Raw genomic sequence first — 17,484 nt, 5'->3', positions numbered from 1 at the left:
AGAGCCTGCAGGCCTTGGGTGTGCGTCCTGGAGCCCGTGGTTTGTGTGGTGACCGGCGTCCGAGGGAGTGAGCCAGCACTGCGCTGGCCGGCCGCTGGCCACAGGCAGGTGGAAAGTGGGTACCCAGCGGTAACGTCCTGCTGGCTGCAGTCCACCAGGGACAGGCTTCCTCAGACGCCAGGGCGCCTCCCTTAGCGCTGGACTCTCGTGTGGGATGGGTCTGTTTGGGAGTGGAACCCAGGGCCTTCCCACTGAGCTGTTGCCCAGACCTTTGTTGTTGTTTTGAGATCGAGGCCCACTAAAACACCTAAGCTGGGCTCAGACTGGGCGATCCTCTTGCTCAGCTGTCCACAGTGCTGGGAGTACAGGCGGGCTCCGCCAGGCCCAGCTCCTCCTCAAACTCTGAGCTGCAGGCTCCCGTCCTGCTCGGGAGGTTCACCCTTCATCTACCAAGGGTTCTCTGCACAGAGCCGGTGCGTGATTAGACCATGCACGCGTAGGCGCTGATGAAAGTGACACTCTGGAAACCACCACTGGCCACCTCAGATCGGGCCTGGGTATTCCGAAAACTCCCCACTGATCAAACTTACTGCTTGGTCATTCTTAATTTTACGGAGTGTGCGGTGCAAAGCGTGTGGGGTTTCCGCAGCCTCCAGGGCTTGGGGCTAGAGAAACCCAAAGAGACCCCTGACCCCGTGGGCCTGGTGGCAGGAAGTCAGCACGAGGGACACCAGGGCACCTCCAGACATGGCGGGGACGGCCACGGCACCTGGGCCCCCATTGTTGGCACGCTGGGCGGTGGCCCAGCTCGTGCCCCGGGCGGGCTGGCTCCTGACCCAAGGCCTGGCGGCAGAGCCGCAGCTGTGGGTGATTTCTGGTTCCAGGCAGGCAGGCGTGAACAGTGCATTTCCTCTCCTCGGTCTTGTGACACCCAGCTAGCATCGCAGCGCCTGAAAAGAGCCGGGAGGCCGTGTCGCTTGTGTCCTGAATGCCAGTGATGTGCTAAGCCCAGGACGCCCAGTCCTCAGAGGCGCCTGCTGGCTGACAGATGGTGCGAGATGGGGGCAGCGACAGCCCGGGAGAAGCAGCCGCGGGGGGCAGGGCAGGAGTGGGTGATGTTGGGGAGTGCTGGGAGGGGGTACGGGGCTGGCATGGGAGCGAGGGATGCTGAGGGGGCGGGACAGAGCGGGCAAAGCCTCCCTGCCGTGACAGCTGGCTTGGGCGTTGCCGCTGGGCCAGGGCGCAGGTCTCAGCCCAGCTGCTGACAAGTTCTGTGGCCTCTGACGTGTCAACATCCCCGGCTGCTGAGTGTTAAAGGGAGCAGAGGGCTGGACATGGCGGCACATGCCTGTAATCTCAGCTCTCCGGGAGGCTGAGGCGGGAGGGTTGTAAATTTGAGGCTAGCCTGGCAACATAGTGAGACCTTCTCTCAAAACAACAAAGCACCCCTGGATCCCATCCCCAGAGCTGCAGAAAAGTCTGTCACCAAAGTTGGGGTGTGTCCCCGGAGGGTGGCAAGCCGCTGGGGAGATGCCAACAGCTGTGCCAGGTTCATGAAGCAATACAAATAAAGCCATGGCGCACCCACACAGTTACAGTGCAGGGAGAAAAGAACACAGTCAGAAAAGCCCCGGGGGGACTGGCTCCTCCCCAAAGAAGGGGGCATCACAGGTGGGGTCCCGAGGGCTTGGCTGGCGGGAGGGGGAGGTAAGCCGGGGATGCGTGGACTTCGCTCCGGACGCGTGGGAGCCAGCAGAGGCTTTAAAACGCCGGGATGGCGTCAGCCCTGCACCTGGAAGCTGACACCACCGCGCGGGTGTCACGGTCCAGCACGTGCTCACGGCTCTGCCCTTGGTCCTTGAGCTCTGCCACCTGCGGGCATGGGAAGGCAAACGGAGGCTCAGGGGCCCCGCTGCTTCCAAGAACAAGGCAGACTTGACCCTGAAAGTCACAGCCGTGCGTGGTGGCGCTCGCCTGTCACCCCAGCACTCAGGGGCCTGAGGCAGAAGGATCGCCTTGAGTTTGAGGCCAGCGGGGGCTGCAGAGCGAGACTCTGGCTCAAAAACATAATAACCGCAGAAGAGCCAGTGTGGCGGCACACACCTGTCATCCCAGCAGGCTGGGAGGCCCTGGGTTCAATCCTTAGTAAAAACCAAACAAAAACCGAGCAGAGCTACAGTAAAGCTCCAGAGATGTGGACAGTAACGCGGGGATACAGGCGACGCCCCTGAGAAAGCCCTTTGTCCAGCACCGCAAGCCTCGCCTTCCTGACGCGGGGGCTCAGGCAGCACCGCGCGGAGGCGAGGTGGTGATAAACGGGGTGCCAGAGGGAGCAGGGCCCAGGGACAGAGCTGCTGCTGCGGGGAGGGGTGTGCTTTTCAGCCAGCTGTACAAGTGAAGCGTAAGGTGGATCCCCACCTCACGCCCCCTGCCCCAGGGAAATAAATTCAAAAGTGTGAAGAATGAGCTGTAAAACCTTTTGCTTTTGGGTTTCGTGTGTGACAGGGTCTTGCTGTGTACCCCAGCTGGCCTCAAGCTCTCAGCACTCCTCCTGCCTCAGCCTCCTGAGTGTTTGGATTATAAGTGTGCACCACCACGCCGGGATGTTAAGACATAAAAACTTCAAGAAGAAAATAGAAATTAAAAATGCCCAAGATAACACGAGGTCAGACGTAAGGCCCACTGTCCCCTGCTTGGCAGTGTTGTCACTGCGGACTGGAGTGTGGCCGGGGCCAGCAGAGACAACGGGACAGGGTGGGGGTGGAGCCTAGGGCTGCGTCTGGTCCCTGGGGGAGCCGCAGGGCGGGGTCCCTCACCTCTGTCATTTCCGCCCTGTGTCCAGGCTGCAATCTTGGCAGAAGAACTTGGCGGGGCAGAACTGCCCACCTTGTGGCCAGGAAGCAAAGGAGAAAGAGCCAGGCATGGGGGTGCAGGCCTGGAACCCCTGCACTCTGGAAGGCTGAGGCAGGGGGATTGCAAGTTTGAGCACAACCTGGGAAGGTTTTTTTTTAGAGTTTCACTGAGTTGCCCAGGCTGAGCTCAAGCTTGTGATGCTCCTGCCTCAGCCTCCCAGAGTGCTGGGATTACAGGTGTGTGCCACTACATCCAGTTCCAGCCCTCCGTTTTACAGTTCTGGAAATAAGCACAGTCAAAAGGGACTTTCTAGCAGTTCTGCAGTTTAAAGCCTCAAGTGGAGCTGGGCGTGGTGGTGCACGCCTGTAATCCCAGCACTCAGGAGGCTGAGGCAGGAGGATCCTTGCGAGTTCGAGACCAGTCTGGGCTACAAAGTGAGCTCAAGGCCAGCCTGAGCTGCATATCAAGACCCTGTCTTAAAAAGACAAAAAAAAAAAAAAAGCCTCACATGGAAAGTATAGACAGCTGGTTATGCTATAACAGTGGCTGCTCTGTCTTTATTGATGTGCAATTTTTTATTTTTGGTGGTGCTGGGAATTCACAGTGAGTCTTCAAACTGAGCTACATCCCCACCTCGTTCCTGCTTCATATTTTTCTTTTTTTAAAATTTTGAGACAGGGTCTGTCTTGGTTACTTTTTTCTCATTGCTGGGACAAAATACTTGACACCCAAAATGAAGGAAGGAAAGGTTTATTTCGCTTACAGTTTGTGGAGGTTTCAGTCCGTACTTGGCAGATTAAAGGCAGAGTGGCACATGGCAGAGAGCTACAGCTCATGGCGGCAGAACACAGCAAAGCAACAAGCACACACACAAGGGAGGAAATGGGGAGGAAATGGCCAGAAGCACCCTCTTTCTCTCCCTTACATATGCAAACTATCCACCCCAGGGCGGGTGTAGCTCTCACACCCATAATCAATCAAACTCTAAAAGCCGGCCCCATGGCCGCAGGAGGCTTTGGGGGGACACACAGACACAAACCATAACAGGGTCTCAATTGCCCAGACTAGTTTTGAACTTGCAACCCTCCTGCCTCAGCCTCCCCACAGTCCTGGGATTATAGGTGTGCGCCACCACACCTAGCTGCACTTCTTTTTTTAAAAAAAAAAAAAAAAAAAAAAAAGCTGTCTTGGGGGGCCAGGGATATATTCTCTGTCTCAAAAAACACACACAAAAAAACAGTTGTCAGATGCCGTTGTACATACCTGTAATCCCATCTACTCAGCCTGCCTGGCAAGCACAAAGTCCTGAGTTCGATTCCTGCTCCCCAAAAAATAAAAATAAATAGCTGTCTTACTTTGGACACACTGCAGGCAGGGCCAGGTTCCGACTCGCGCTCTGCCATGACTGACTCCACGTCCCCCACGTTGTCTTCCTCAGAACCCCACTCCCTCTTGCACCATCCACTCCTGTCCCTCCTGTGTGAGAGCCAGGGCTGCCCAGAGCTCTGCGCCAGGGTCTGGTCGGCTCCCCTCAGCCTCCAGAGCCGCCCCAGCCCACATTGGCCCCGCCCCCTGGTTTCCCTGACAACACTCCCAGCCCTTTTCTTTCACCTCCTCTGATTAGTGCCCAATACCTTTAGTGAGTTGGCCTCTGCTCACCTAGCAAGACTCCTGTGTCCTAAAACTTTCAGTTGTCCTCTGGCACCTCCCTCACCACCAGGCTTTGCACAGTTCACGAGCCCAGCATCCCCCTGGGAAGATGTCGGGGTCCTCCTCCCCAGGTGGGGCAGGGTGACCCTCGCACACCCATCTCAAGGCACCTTCTGAAGGAGCAAGAGCCCCGCCCTGGCCCTGGGTGCACCCTGGATGGTGCAGAGCATGTGCCCCGGCCACTTTCTTCGGTGGGAAGAAAGTCCCAGCGTCACCTGGCCCTGGGCCTCCCCTTCGGACACAGCTTCATGGGCCCTAGGGTCCTGAGGGAGAAGAGCCAGGGGCGGGGACAGCTCTGCCCTGGTGAGGTGACAACTGCTGTGTCCCCAGCAGGGCACCAGATGGTCGGTGGCCCTCTCCTCTGAGGCTCTGAGTCTAGAGTAGGGATGAGGTGTTGGTCAAAGGGTCCAAAGTTGCTGTCAGCAGAACTAAATGGTAAGTAGCATACTTTAGAGAACTGTAATCCAAAACAAGTAGGGGCTGGGGATTTAGCTCAGCGGCAAAAGCACCTGCCTGGCAAGCGCAAGGTCGTGAGTTCGGTTCCCGGTACCGGAAAAAAACCAAACCAAACAAAACAAGTAGGAACTGGGCACAGTGGCACACGTCTATGTAATCCAAGGTATTTGGGAGGCTGAGACAGGAGAATTTCAAATTGGGGCCATATTCCGTCTCACAGTAAAATAAAAAAGGGCTGGAGGTTTAGCTCAGTGGTAGAGCACTTGCTTAGCATGCATAAGGCCCTGAGTTCAATCTCCAACACCAAAAGCAAAACAAAACTAAATTTTATAAACTATCATATGCAGCCAGATGTGGTGGTGCATACCTGTAATCTTAGCACTTGGGAGGCCGAAGCAGGAGGACCACTGAAAATTCAAGGCCAGTGTGGGCTACACAATGAGTTTAAAACCAACCTAAACTACATAGTGAGACCCTATCTCAAAAAACCAACCCCACCCCCCCGCCAAAAAAAAAATCAGATGCAGCTGGGCGTGATGGTACACACTTGTAATCCTAGCACTGGAGAGGCTGAGGCAGGAGGACTGCTGCAAATTTAAGGTCAGCCTGTGCTTCATAATGAATTCAAGGCCAGCCGGGGGTACAGAGTGAGACCCTGTCTCAAAAAACACACACAAAAAAACAGTTGTCAGATGCTGTTGTACATACCTGTAATCCCATCTACTCAGGGGGCTGAGGCAGGAGGATGGCAAGTTCGAGGCCAGCCTAGGCAACTTGGGAAGAGCTTGTCTCAAAAAAATAAAGAGCTGGGATATAGCGCAGAGGTACAATGACTTTAGGTTCAATCCTCAGAGCAGAGAGAGAGGGAGAGAGAGAATACTACTACCACAAGCATTCTTGTACACATAAAGGACATTTTTTTTTTGTGCTGAGCTTCATACTGTGGTTTTTTGTTTGTTTTTTTTTTTTTTCTCATTAAAGGTTGAAAACCAGAAGCGGGTTCTCTCTGCAGTAAATATACATCAAGATAGAGTCTCCGTACAGTGATGACTGTGCTTCCTCATGTCCTTGCGCCTCGCTGGCTAAACCCCATAATAAATACAGCCCAGGGGCTGGGGGTTTAGCTCAGTGGCACAGCGCTGGCCTGGCAAGCGCAAGGTCGTGAGTTCGATTCCTGGTACCGGAAAAAAACAAAAACAAAAACAAAAAAAAAAGAAATACAGCCCAGGCTGGGCTCAAGAACTCACAGTGATCCTCCTGCCTCAGCCTCCCACGTGCTGGAGTTACAGGCTTGTGCCACTATGCCTGCCCCACGTAGCTCAGTTTGATGTCCTTGAATTCAATCCCCAATACTGCCAAAAAAAACCCAAATTCATATCAGAAGTTCAAGCAAATGGGAAAACGTACAGTATCTCACTCCTTGAGACTGATTAGAATAGTTAAATGAACACCATTCTAGAGATTTCTTGACATCTCGTACATAAATGCATTTTTTGAAAATAAAAATGGGCTCTGTGTACTGTTTTGTAACCTATTGTTCAATTAACAGAGTATACTGGACACCTTTTCACCTCGATGAATTCATAACATCACGATCTCTCTCATTTTTCCTTCATACTGGAGATGAACTCCAAAGCTCTCTACAGCTGCACTACATCCCCAGCCCTTTTTATTTTTCATTTTTTAAATTTTGAGACAGGTTCTCACAGGTTGCCTAGGTGAGACTCCAATTTGAGATCCTCCTGCTTCAGCCTCCCATCAGTGCTGGGATCACAGGCGTTTATGCCCTCCAGGCCCCTAACGCTCTCCCTTCTGCTCTCGAAGTATCTTTCTTAAATCCCGCAGACTAGTATCCCTGAGCCACTTGTCTTTCTGAGCTGGTTGTTCTCTAACATGACGATCTGTTGTGCTCCTGCCAGGTCCCTCGCCCTGCCTGGCAGGCCTCACCCCCGGGCCTCACTTAGGGGCGCGGGTGGACTGGGCTCCCCGCCCCTCCCGGCTGCCAAGGCGGAGCCCTGGGGCTTGAGCAGGGCAACAGGGCCGCCCCGACCTCCTCTCGCTGAGCCGGGGGCTGGGCTGGTTCAGGTGCCACCACCGTGCTTCTTAGGCGGCCTCCATCCCAGCCTGGCATTTCCCTGATCATCTGTGATTTTAGTGGCGAGACGGCGCTCGGGACAACACCCACACAGACACGGACAAACTCCGCGTGTGGAAGGCGAGTGCAGGTTCTCTGCAGTCGTAAGAAACGCTTCGCCTCGTTTCTCCCGATGTAAAATGATGCCTCGCCAGCACGGCCCCCGGCACTCCCCACCAGGCCTCTCGCTGTCCAGCGTGGGCCGTTTTAATGCGTGGGCCATTTTCCAGAGCTTTGCCCAGGGTCACCAAGCTGTCCGGGACCCACAGGGCTTTCACCCCAGCCCCGCCCGTGTCCCCTAAACCGGAAGGAGGCGAGCAGGAGGCACGCAAGACCGAGGCACGGCGCCGGCCAGGCCACTCTCCTGTCACAGACGGAGACCGAGGAGGCCCAGGCCGTGGACAAAGCCTCCCAGGCCAGCCCCAGGCTGGCCAGCGGGCGCACGCGATGCCCACCACGGAGGAGGCCGAGGTCAGAGGTTGCGATCACAACGCCAGCCCGCGCAGCTCAGAGACCCTGTCTCAAAATCAAAGTCAGAGCCGGGCGTGGTGGCGCACGCCTGTAATCCCAGCACTCAGGAGGCTGAGGAAGGAGGATCTTTGTGAGTTCGAGACCAGCCTGGGCTACAAAGTAAGCTCAAGGCCAGCTTGAACTACATAGTGAGATTCTGTCTCAAAAGGACAAAAACAAACAATCAAAATCAAAGTCAGAGGTAGGGTGCCCTGCGCTTGAGCTCCAGCACCAAAGATTTAAAAACCGCTGGAGTGTAAGGCGTCGAACCCAGCGAGGAGGGACCAGGCCCCACTTTTGACCCCAGCGCGGGACGGCCCCGGGTCCGCCCGAGGCACGCCGGGAAACCGTGCGCAGCACAGCCCCGCCCGCTACGCAGCCCTCGACTGCCCCCTGCCGCCGCGTGTTGGCACTGCAGGCGCGACCGGCCCCGCCCCGTCCCGTCCACCCCGCCTCGCGATTGGTCGCTCCCGAAGGGTGGGGCCGTACGCCTTTTGCCGCCGGATTGGCTGCGCCCGGGACGGGCCCCCGCCCACCGCCGGGGTCCTTTGATCACGCGCCCGCGGCTCTTCCGGGCCCGGGAGCCAACCCAGGGCGTTGCTGTCCCCGGCTACCGCGGCGGGAGGTAAGGCATGGCCGGGTTGGATGGGCTGCAGAGCGCCGGCGCGGCCCACGCCTGGGGGTGCTGGGGCCCCAGGATGCCCAGGCGCGGGGCAGCCCCAACGTCCCCGCCTCGGCTGAGCCTCCCGCGCCGTGGGAACCGCCTGCCGCCCGCCGCTGGCCAGCCAACGTCCTCGGAGCGGCGCGATGCCCTCCCTCGGCCCTCCGCCTGGCCGGTGAGCTGCCACCGGGCACGGGCCGGCCGGAGCCGGTGAGCTGCCACGGACACGGGGCTTACGGTAGCTCGTACCTTGGCCCTGCTGGAGAGCCAGGCAGGACCGTGCAGCTGCCCCAGGGTGATCTCCGCTTCTGTCGCTGAGGCTGACCCTGTCCACCTCTGCCTGTCGGCCCAGACCAGCCAGGCAGGACCTGGGCGGAGCCCCGGGTGGGGACCAGAGCGAGGTGACATCATCTGGAAGGCACATCCCTCCCCATCGCGTCCACACTGGCACAGGAGACTGATTGGGGTCGGGGGCTGCAGGCTGCCGGTGGCGACACCGGGAGCGAGGAGGACGCAGAGCCCAGGCACGGGGCCCACAGCCTGAGTGTGGGGCGGGGACCCGAGCAGGACCGAGGCGGCCCTTGCGATGCCCGCCTCGCCCTGGGCTTCAGGACCCTCTTGTGCTTGCCAGTTTGCGCCCCTGGACCGGAGGCTCGGGCGGGAGCTGCGCTGAACCTGCTCCTGGTAGCCGAGCCTTGCGGGCGCTCGGCCAGCATCGGTGTGGGCGCCCACCTTGATTTAGGGCAGGAGCTGGCCAGGAAGCAGGCCCTGGATCTGGGCCCTCTGGTGCCCCTTTCACCCAGGATGTGCCCAGCCCTTGGAGACTGGCACCAGCACGGGCACTGGAAGGTGCCTCCCCCAGTTTGACCCGGGACGATTCTCACGGATCTCCAGCTCCGGGGAGGGATCCCGAGCCTGGGTGTCGCTGCAGGTGCAGCCCTAACCTCCGTCCTCCCTTGCAGGGAGCCGGTGGAGGCCCCTCCCGAGGCCCCGCTGCCCATGCTGACCTCCCGGGCCTTCGGCTGCCGGCGTGATGAGTAACACCACGGTGCCCAGCGCCCCCCGGGCTGACAGCGACTCCATGGTGGGCTATGTGTTGGGGCCCTTCTTCCTCATCACCCTGGCGGGGGTGGTGGTGGCTGTGGTAAGCAGACCCCCGTACACCCCAGCTTGGCCGTGGCAGGGGCTGGGCAGCCTGCTGGTGTGTCAGCCTCCAGCTGTCCTGGGAAGGGTGTGGGGTTCCCTCGCCCGAGGCGGCCTCCACAGTGCAGTCTCTGTTCCAGGTAATGTATGTCCAGAAGAAAAAGCGGTGAGTGTCCCTGTCCCTCACCTGCTGTGACCTTCTCCCCTGCTGGGAGGAACTGAGTTCCCCTTGTAAATGGGACGCCCCTTTAGGCCCGCACTTTTTCTTGCCCAGCCTGTGTCCCAGGGAGGAGCCACTTAGTGTCCCCACCTGTTCCCCAGGGTGGACAGGCTGCGCCATCACCTGCTCCCCATGTACAGCTACGACCCGGCTGAGGAGCTGCACGAGGCGGAGCAGGAGCTCCTGTCCGACGTGGGAGATCCCAAGGTGGGTGTGGGCACCAGGTGGACGGGCGGAGTCCCCCAGTGGGGCGCTGCCGCCCCCAGCTTTGGCTCGGCCTCCCCACAGGTGGTGCACAGCTGGCAGAGTGGTTACCAACACAAGCGGATGCCCTTGCTGGACGTCAAGACGTGACCTGGGCCCAGACCTCCAGAGCAAGGGCCCTGCCACCTGCCCCCTCCCCCTGCACTGATGGCCTTCCTTCTGGGGTAGGGGCCCAGTCCGCCTGCTTCTCAACAGCCCAGGAGCCACCTCCGGGAGGGTGGTCAGCTGTTTCCCTCGTGTGGGGACAGATGTATGATATCCAGTATATATAATATTTTGTAAATAAAACGGGTTTGTGGCTAGGGATGTGGCTAACTTCTCTAAGAGGAGTTTAAGCTGACTACAGGGATGGATAGACGGGCAGAGCCCCTGCCCCACCGAGCCCCCACCCCAGCTGGTGGGGCGCACAGCGCAAGACACCAGTCCAGAAAAGGATATTTTTTTATTCAAGTAACTGCAAATAGGAAACCAGAGGGGGAGCCCCAGGCTGGGACAAATAATGGCCACCCTCCCCAACAGAACAGGGGGAGCTGGTGGCCCCTACACCCTTCCATGGTCGACATGGCCCCTCCTCACTCTGTGGCAGCATCCTAGGGGCAACGCCCCACCTTCCCTGGGACTGGGGTGCTCTGCACCCAGCCTGGGCGCCCCAGCCCCCGTCTTGGGGAGGGAACAGGGCAGAACGGGAGGCAATGAGGATGAACGTCTGGCGCTGATGGCAGCAGCAACGACAAATGTCTAAGAGTGAAACGTTGAACAAAAACCAACACAACTGTCCAGAGGTAGTTTGTGAACAGAGGAAAGGATGGAACCAGAACCCTGGGGGTGGGGAGCAGAAGGGCGGGCAGCTCGGGTACCAGCGCCCCGCGGGCCAGCAGCCGCGGTGGAAGCAGGAGGGTGGACGCAAGCCTGGCCTCGGGCGGCTGCCACAGGGGACCTGGGCCTCACCTGAGCAGGTGGGTGCCAGCTGCTCTCATCTTGCCTGTGGCATGGAGGGCGGGGCCTCCGGCTCTTGCTCCTTCCTGTACCCCAGGGGGGCGTCCAACCTGGGGTGGACTAGGAAGGCTGGGGGAGGAACAGGTGGGCGAGCCCTGCCGCTGAGACTGGCTGGGGCATTTGGCGGGCCGAGCCCCCACTGGCCTGATGGCTGCTGCAGCAGTGAGGTGGGCGTGTCAGAGCGAGGCGGGGCCGGGGCCCCTTAAGGCCAGGGGAGCCCTCCCAGGCCCCTAGAGGGAGAGCCAGAGGGAGCAGGGAGGAACTCGAGGGCCCAGAGAGCAGTGACCCCAGGCAGGTGGGTGCAGGGACGCGGGGAGCGGCTAAGTGGGGTTAGCCTTGTCCTGGAGGGCGCGTGTGCGTGGGCAGGGGCTGCTGGGGACGAGCCCGAAGGCGCTGCTCCGGCCACAGGGCCCGCGCGGCTGGTGTGCTGTGTAGTGTGGGGAGGGGCGGGGGTGACAACAGGCCTGGGGCGGGGCGGGGCGGGAGCAGAGCCAAGCTGTCCAGTCCCAGAAGGAAGCTGCTCCTCCGGGGAGGGGCAGGCGGCGCGGCGCGGTCACTGCTCCTCCTCCGAAGACTCCTGCGAGATGCCCTCCTCTTCCTCCTTCTCCTGCGGGTAGGCAGAGTGGACAGAGCTCTGGGCCCCTCCTCCACCCAGGTCGCCCCCTCCCCGCACTCCCCCGCTCTCCAGAAGGGAGATGAGTCAGGGCTGAGTGTGTGGGTGACTCAGCAACCTCCATGGCCGCGTTTCATTCATAAAAATGAACAATTTAAAGGAAGGAAAAAAACCACACACGCGCTGCTCTCACACAGCCAAGAGCCAGGCACTGGCCCAGAGCCCTCCAGGGGCAGGAGGGCAGCACGGGGGCTGCACCCAGGGGACTGGCACCCAGGGAGCCCTGTCACCTGGGCACCACCAGATGCCTGTGGCTACCAGGGCAGGTGCTGGGTCGCTGGGCGGCCCGAGGCTGACCCCGCTCTAGGGCGGGGAGGAAGGGGAAGTGTGTGCCACTGGGCTCACTCACGGGGCGGGAATGCAGGGTCACCACAGCCCCCGTGCCAGGCACAAACTCCAAAACAGCTCGCTTCCTGTTACTCACTCGTGCGCCTCAGAAGGGGGCGCCCCCTGCCCAGGCACGGAGGGCAGGGAAGGCCGGGTGGGCCGGGTGGACTAAGGAGGGTGCCCCTCCAGACTGGGCTCCTCTGCTGTTTCCTCCTCTTTCCTAGGGGACTCTGGAATGGACAAACCTCGCCCTTCCCTCTGGCTTCTGGTCACCTCTCCGGGCCGCCTTCCAACATCTCCCCTCACGCTGCGTCCCCCTGGACAGGCAGGGCAGGGCCCTCGCCTGGTGTCCGGGTCCCCTGGCTGCCCTTCCCCTCCTGGCCGGCGATGTGCAGAGCGCACCCCTGTGCCTGCAGACTCAGGAGCACAGCCCCTCGGGCCGGCCCCAGGTAGGCAGGCTGCGGCACCTACCAGTTTTTTGGGTCTGCCCCGTGGTTTCCTCCCAGGAGCCGTGGTGGTTTTCTAGAGGGTCAAAGAAAACATTCCTAAGTTAAAGATGCTGGGCAGGGCTCACTCGGCAGCAGCACCTGGCAGGGATAGGTGGCCACCTGGGCCCAGCTGCGGATGACTGGCCGGCCACATTCACCCCCCACCCCAGTATACATAGGGCCCCCAGCCCCTCCACTGTGACTCAGAGGATGTGAGTCGCATCTTAAAATAAAAAACAAAACAACTTTTCTGAAGGCTGATGCCACTGGAGTCTGGCCCTCCCCTTTCAAGGACTAGGATGAAGGTGACACCCAACCCAGAGGTGGCAGAGGCCAGGCCCCTCATGGTGCTGCAAGCCGGGCCTCTGCCTCGCCAAGGACGGGGACCGGCCAGGGCAGTGGCCGTGGGGGAAGGACAGGGCCCGCTTCAAGCCTCACCCGGATCTTGGCAGCACCCTTGTTTTTGCTCCCCTTTGGTCGGCCCCGAGGTCTCTTGGGTGTTGGCACTTCACTGGGCTCCTTCTGCAGGGACAGAGGCAGTCAGGGATTTAGCCCGCGGCCGCAAAGCCCCCACCCCGCTTTCCCAGGGTAGCAAAGTGGCAACACATCAGGACATGGGAGAAGGGCAAGGTGGCAGACAGACACTTAGGTCCCTGTCCATGGTCCCCTTCCACACTCAATGCTGGAGCCTTGGTTTTTAATGACACAAAAACCCCATCGTGGGGCTGGGGGTTTAGCTCAAAGACAGTGCCTGCCTGGCAAGCACAAGGTCGTGAGTTCGATTCCCGGTACCGGGGAGGGGGGACCATCAGCGTACATCCGGTGTCCAGCAATGGGCTCGCTGTTACCCACCCTCAGACACACGCTGGAGAGACTTTGGGGACCCCGCCTTCAGCTGCAAGCCTGGTCCCCTCCAGGAAGAGGGATTCTGCCCAGACCCCAGCGATCCCACTGACCCTGCTCCTGAAATCTTCTCAAGCCCCAGACAGAATAGAAGGCCACTGCCAATGCTCAGAAGCCAGGCTGAGAGCAGCCCCTAGCACGCACGAAGGGCGAAGCCGAATGCGCCCCCACCCAGCACCAGCTTCCTAAAGATTCCAGCTGGCTGCCTGAACCCATTCCAGGACCCACGGAGTCACTGCCACCAAATCCACTGAAAGAGCCAGGGCAAAGCCCACCTCAGGCCCCCGAAGCCCTGGCCTGGGAACTCGCCAGCAGCCTGAGATGACAAAGTCCAGAAGATGCACAGCAAGTCTGCAGAAACTTTGTTTTTGTTTTCTAGAGCCTCACTGTGTAGCCCAGGCTGACCTTGAACTCTGTGATCCTCTTGGATCAGCTTCCCAAGTGCCGGGAATACAGACGTGCACCATGATGCCGGGGTAGTACAGAGAACCTTTCACAGCGACTGACAAAGAGCTACGTGCAGTGAATCTTATGATTAAAGGTACTAAATATAAATCTACCTATCTACCTGTGGCTGGGGAGGTTGCTTAACAGTAGAGCACCTGCCTAGAATAAAGCCCTGGGTTCTACCCCTAGCACCACTGAAAAACTAGAAATAAACATACACATATGTACACACATTGCTTTCTTTCTGGAACACAGGGCGCTTTTTTTACTGAGTTATAACCCCATCCCCTTCTATTTATTTTGAGACTAAGTCACCCAGTCTGGGGGCTTGAACTTGTGATCCTCCTGCCTCAGCCTATCAGTGCTAGGAATGCAGGTGTGTCACATCCTGCCCAGCTTTTCCAATGTTTAGTTCTTCTTTACTCAACACTTGGGAGCTATGGCAGGAGGATCACCGTGAGTTTGAGGCTGGCCTGGGTACATAAGCAAGTTTAAGACAAGTCTGCACTACACAGTGAGACCTTGCCTCAAAACATCGAAAGATAAACAATCTCATAGCCAGGCATAAATTGAGGCAGTCAGGGAGACTTAGTGAGACCTTGTTTCAGAGCTTAGAATTAATTTTTAAAGTAGGGGTGGGGCCAGGCATGGTGGCTGAGGTAGGAGGATCATTGAGGCCAGCCTGGGCTACATAGTGAGTTCAAAGCTGGCCTGAACTACATAGTGAGACCATGTCTCAAAAACACAAAATAGGCCCCAGAAAACAGCTCAGTGGCACAGCGCCTGCCGGGCAAGCACATGGTCCCGAGTTCGATTCCCTTTACCAAAAACAAAAAACACACACATGAACTGAGCAGGGACACACGCCTATAATCCTGTAATCTCAGCACTTGGGGAGGCTGAGGCAGGAGGATCTTTGCAAGTTCAAGAACAGCCTGAATTGCATAGTGAAACCCTGTCTCAAAAGGACAAACAAAAATGAAAAACCCCCCACAAAAACACACACACAAAACAACAACCAAGGGGGCTGGAGATGTAGCTCTTTCAGAGCACTGAGTTCAGTCCCTAATACTGCAAATAAAGAAACCAGGGGTTCTTAGCACCTGGGAAATGGAGGGGTAGGTGGTGGCTTCCCACAGGCACACCCCAGAGCTGCTCCTGGCCTGGCCGAAGTCCCTACCTGCAGTTCCTCGGCCCCCACTCTCCTGGGGTCTGGAGGCTTGGGCTGAGGTACAGAACGGTTTTGGGCACACAGGGCATGAGGAGACCACACGCGCAACACTAACTGTCCCTGACCACGTGTCCACACCTCCTCAGTTGGCCAGCACCTCCCGAGCCCAAAAAGGAAACCGAGGCAAGGCTTGGACACCCACCTGGCTCCCTACCAGCGCCGTCCCGGGACTCACCGGACTCACTGGGGGCTGCTTGCGTGGCCTGCCCCGGCCTCGCTTCTCAGTGCCGTCCTTCTCCTGCTTGGAAGCCAGGGGCTGGCTGGACTTCGAGCTCGACTCGCTCATCTTCCTTCTCTAGGGCAGGTGGAGCGCCACTGGGATGCTGCAGAGGAGAGGCAGCGTCAGCACCGGCCACACCACGCCCCTCGCCCCAAGGCGCCCTGCAGCTGCTGCCCGGACCCAGGGGCCTGGGCCTGGCCCTGCCAGGACACCAGGAGCCAGTTCGAGACTCTGGCTGGCGCCCCCTGTGCTGCCACAGGGTGGGGCCAGCCTGGCAGTTGGCCCTAATCAGTTCCTTATCTTCTGAGCAGAAGGGCTCTTTGTTGTCCTGCCCAAGGCCACCCCCACAGGGCCCAGGAGTGGTGTAGAGAGCACAGCCAGCCCAGACCTGGCGTGGGGGGTGCGGCTGCCCTGGGGCAAAGGTGTGGGCAAAGCTGGGGTTCCACCCCGAGCCAGCTGCTGTTTCCTGCAAAGACCATGCCAGGGAGCCTGGCAAGGACAAGGGACCACAGGCTCTGCAGCCCCCGAGCTGATTACACTGCATGCCTGGCATAGTAGAGCCAGGCACCAGATGGGGGGGGGGGCGCACAGTGTCTGGCTTGGGCCCACCTGCACTCTTCCCTGGGGCAAATCCTGGACCCAGATGGGACAACTCTGAGGGTAAGAGGAAGAGGGCTGAACCTGCAGGGGAAGGGAAGGGGCTGGGAGTCCTCTTTGCTGGTGGGCCCACATCAGGGGGGACCTCCTAAGATGACTGCTGGCGGGAGGAGCAAGGATGCTGAAACAGCCCCTTCCTCAGGCCCAGTGGCTCCTGGGCTCTGGCAAAGTGATTCTTTTCTAGCACTTTCCTAAGGACGGCTCGGTTTCAGTGTCGCAAAGAGGCCTACAGCCTCCACTTGGGAAACTCTGCTAGAGACTTAAAAGCACCAAGGCAGATAAGCGGGTGGCACATGCTTGTGAAACAAGTGCTCAGAAGCTGAGGCAGGAGTATTTCCAGAGATTTGAGGCTAGTCTGGAACGCAGAAGACTCTCACAAGAAAAAAAAAAAAAAAGACACTGAGGGGCCTTCATTTCTGCATCCAATCCTCGTCCTCAACCTGTGTCCCCAAGTTTCGAGCAGGGGGGACCTGGCAGGCCTAAAGTGCCACACTTCTCTAGCGGCCCCCGTGACTCACGTCCTAGGTTAGTAGGGGCACAGCATTCCCACCCCGGAAACACCACCTGTCTTTAACACCGGGGGACCACACAGCACCCGCCCTACCCACCCCAGGCCTCTCCCCACAGCGTTAAGGGTCGAGCTAGACAATATATATAAAACATACATGGAAAGAAATCTTTACTCTCCCCAAAATAAGGGCTAGGAAGATAACTTCCTCTTGGCTGATTGAGGCAATTCCTAATTTTAACTCAATGGCAGGAAAATTTTTGGAAACTTGTGATTTTTGGGAGGGCTCACAGCCCCCAGAGACCCTCCGGACGGCGGGATCTCGGTAATTATCCTATTTGGTAATATTTCGGCCCCGGAGACCCTTTTAAGCAGGGTGGTTGCTGATTTGTCCTGCTCCGTCATTAGTGGCTTGGTCTGCTCTGTAATTACAGGCAGTGATTAGACTCTTCTACTACACCACAGGTCCCCCCTCGAACTAAACATCAAAATTAATCAGCTAGATGAGCGCTGACCTCACGGAAAGCCCGCCGCAGGCGGCTCACTGGGGGCTCCGGTCGCCCGCCAGTCCCGAGTCCCGGAGCGGGCCGGGTACCCGGGCGCTGGCGGGTTCGCGGGGAGCGCTGGTGCCATCTGCTGCCTCCTCCCACCCCGTGCTGTTGGGGACCCTTTAATGCACAGCCCCACCCCCAGCCAGGCCCCCACGGATCGGAGCGGAGGGCCGAGGCCCGGCCGGGGCGCAGGCCGGAGACGCCGGCCCTCCCACCTGTTTCTGGCTATCAGCGAGGCCCGGCCCGCGAGGGGCCGCTCCGGGCCCGACCCCACGCCCTGCGGCCGGAGGGAGCCCGGTAGGCCTCAGCCCGCCTCCCCACGCCGCGCGCACGGCGGGGCCCTCGGCGAGACGCAACTCCGCAGGAATGACCTCAGGAGAGCAAAGACGCGCACGGCCCCATTATTTAAAAAGAGAAGCGGCCCAGAGAAGCCCGCGGCGGGGCCCAAGGTCACACAGCAAGTTGGCGCGGCGGGCAGCGGGCGCCCCGGAGCCCGCGAACCCGCGCCGCTCACCGGCAGGGCCGGCTCGGA

At 59.1% G+C, this 17,484-nt stretch overlaps 2 protein-coding genes across 11 annotated transcripts in view; one reads left to right on the top strand and one right to left on the bottom strand.

Annotated features, from left to right (window-relative positions):
- The first annotated feature begins 8,180 nt into the window (after window positions 1-8,180).
- On the top strand, window positions 8,181-10,266 carry LOC102015344 (chromosome unknown open reading frame, human C6orf1). 8 transcript variants are annotated; one of them, XM_013517081.1, is made up of 5 exons: window positions 8,181-8,288; window positions 9,287-9,408; window positions 9,608-9,633; window positions 9,742-9,894; window positions 9,976-10,266. In XM_013517081.1, the coding sequence occupies exons 2-5, from the start codon at window positions 9,358-9,360 to the stop codon at window positions 10,097-10,099; spliced, it is 354 nt and encodes a 117-aa protein (XP_013372535.1). In that variant the 5' UTR covers window positions 8,181-8,288; window positions 9,287-9,357; the 3' UTR covers window positions 10,100-10,266. The 8 variants fall into 8 exon arrangements, with proteins under 8 accessions (XP_013372535.1, XP_005389576.1, XP_013372531.1 ...); XM_005389519.2 differs by having other exon boundaries at window positions 9,287-9,468; window positions 9,789-9,894; XM_013517077.1 differs by having other exon boundaries at window positions 9,287-9,468.
- Window positions 10,267-10,374: 108 nt separating this feature from the next.
- The window catches only part of Hmga1 (high mobility group AT-hook 1), an 8,396-nt gene continuing 1,286 nt past the window's right edge, over window positions 10,375-17,484 (bottom strand). The window contains exons 1-5 of one of the 3 annotated variants that reach the window (XM_013517085.1): window positions 17,467-17,484; window positions 15,159-15,339; window positions 12,874-12,957; window positions 12,419-12,469; window positions 10,375-11,554 (exon numbers count right to left, since the gene is read on the bottom strand). In XM_013517085.1, coding sequence (XP_013372539.1) covers window positions 11,501-11,554; window positions 12,419-12,469; window positions 12,874-12,957; window positions 15,159-15,302 — 333 coding nt within the window. In that variant the 5' untranslated portion in view covers window positions 15,303-15,339; window positions 17,467-17,484 and the 3' untranslated portion in view covers window positions 10,375-11,500. The other 2 variants (XM_013517084.1, XM_013517086.1) reach the window with 2 other exon arrangements.

This window comes from Chinchilla lanigera, unplaced genomic scaffold (genome assembly GCF_000276665.1).
Source record: "Chinchilla lanigera isolate Chin_1 unplaced genomic scaffold, ChiLan1.0 scaffold00036, whole genome shotgun sequence".
In the NCBI taxonomy this organism is placed as follows: Eukaryota; Metazoa; Chordata; class Mammalia; order Rodentia; family Chinchillidae; genus Chinchilla; species Chinchilla lanigera.
This window is presented reverse-complemented; position numbering and strand designations above follow the sequence as displayed.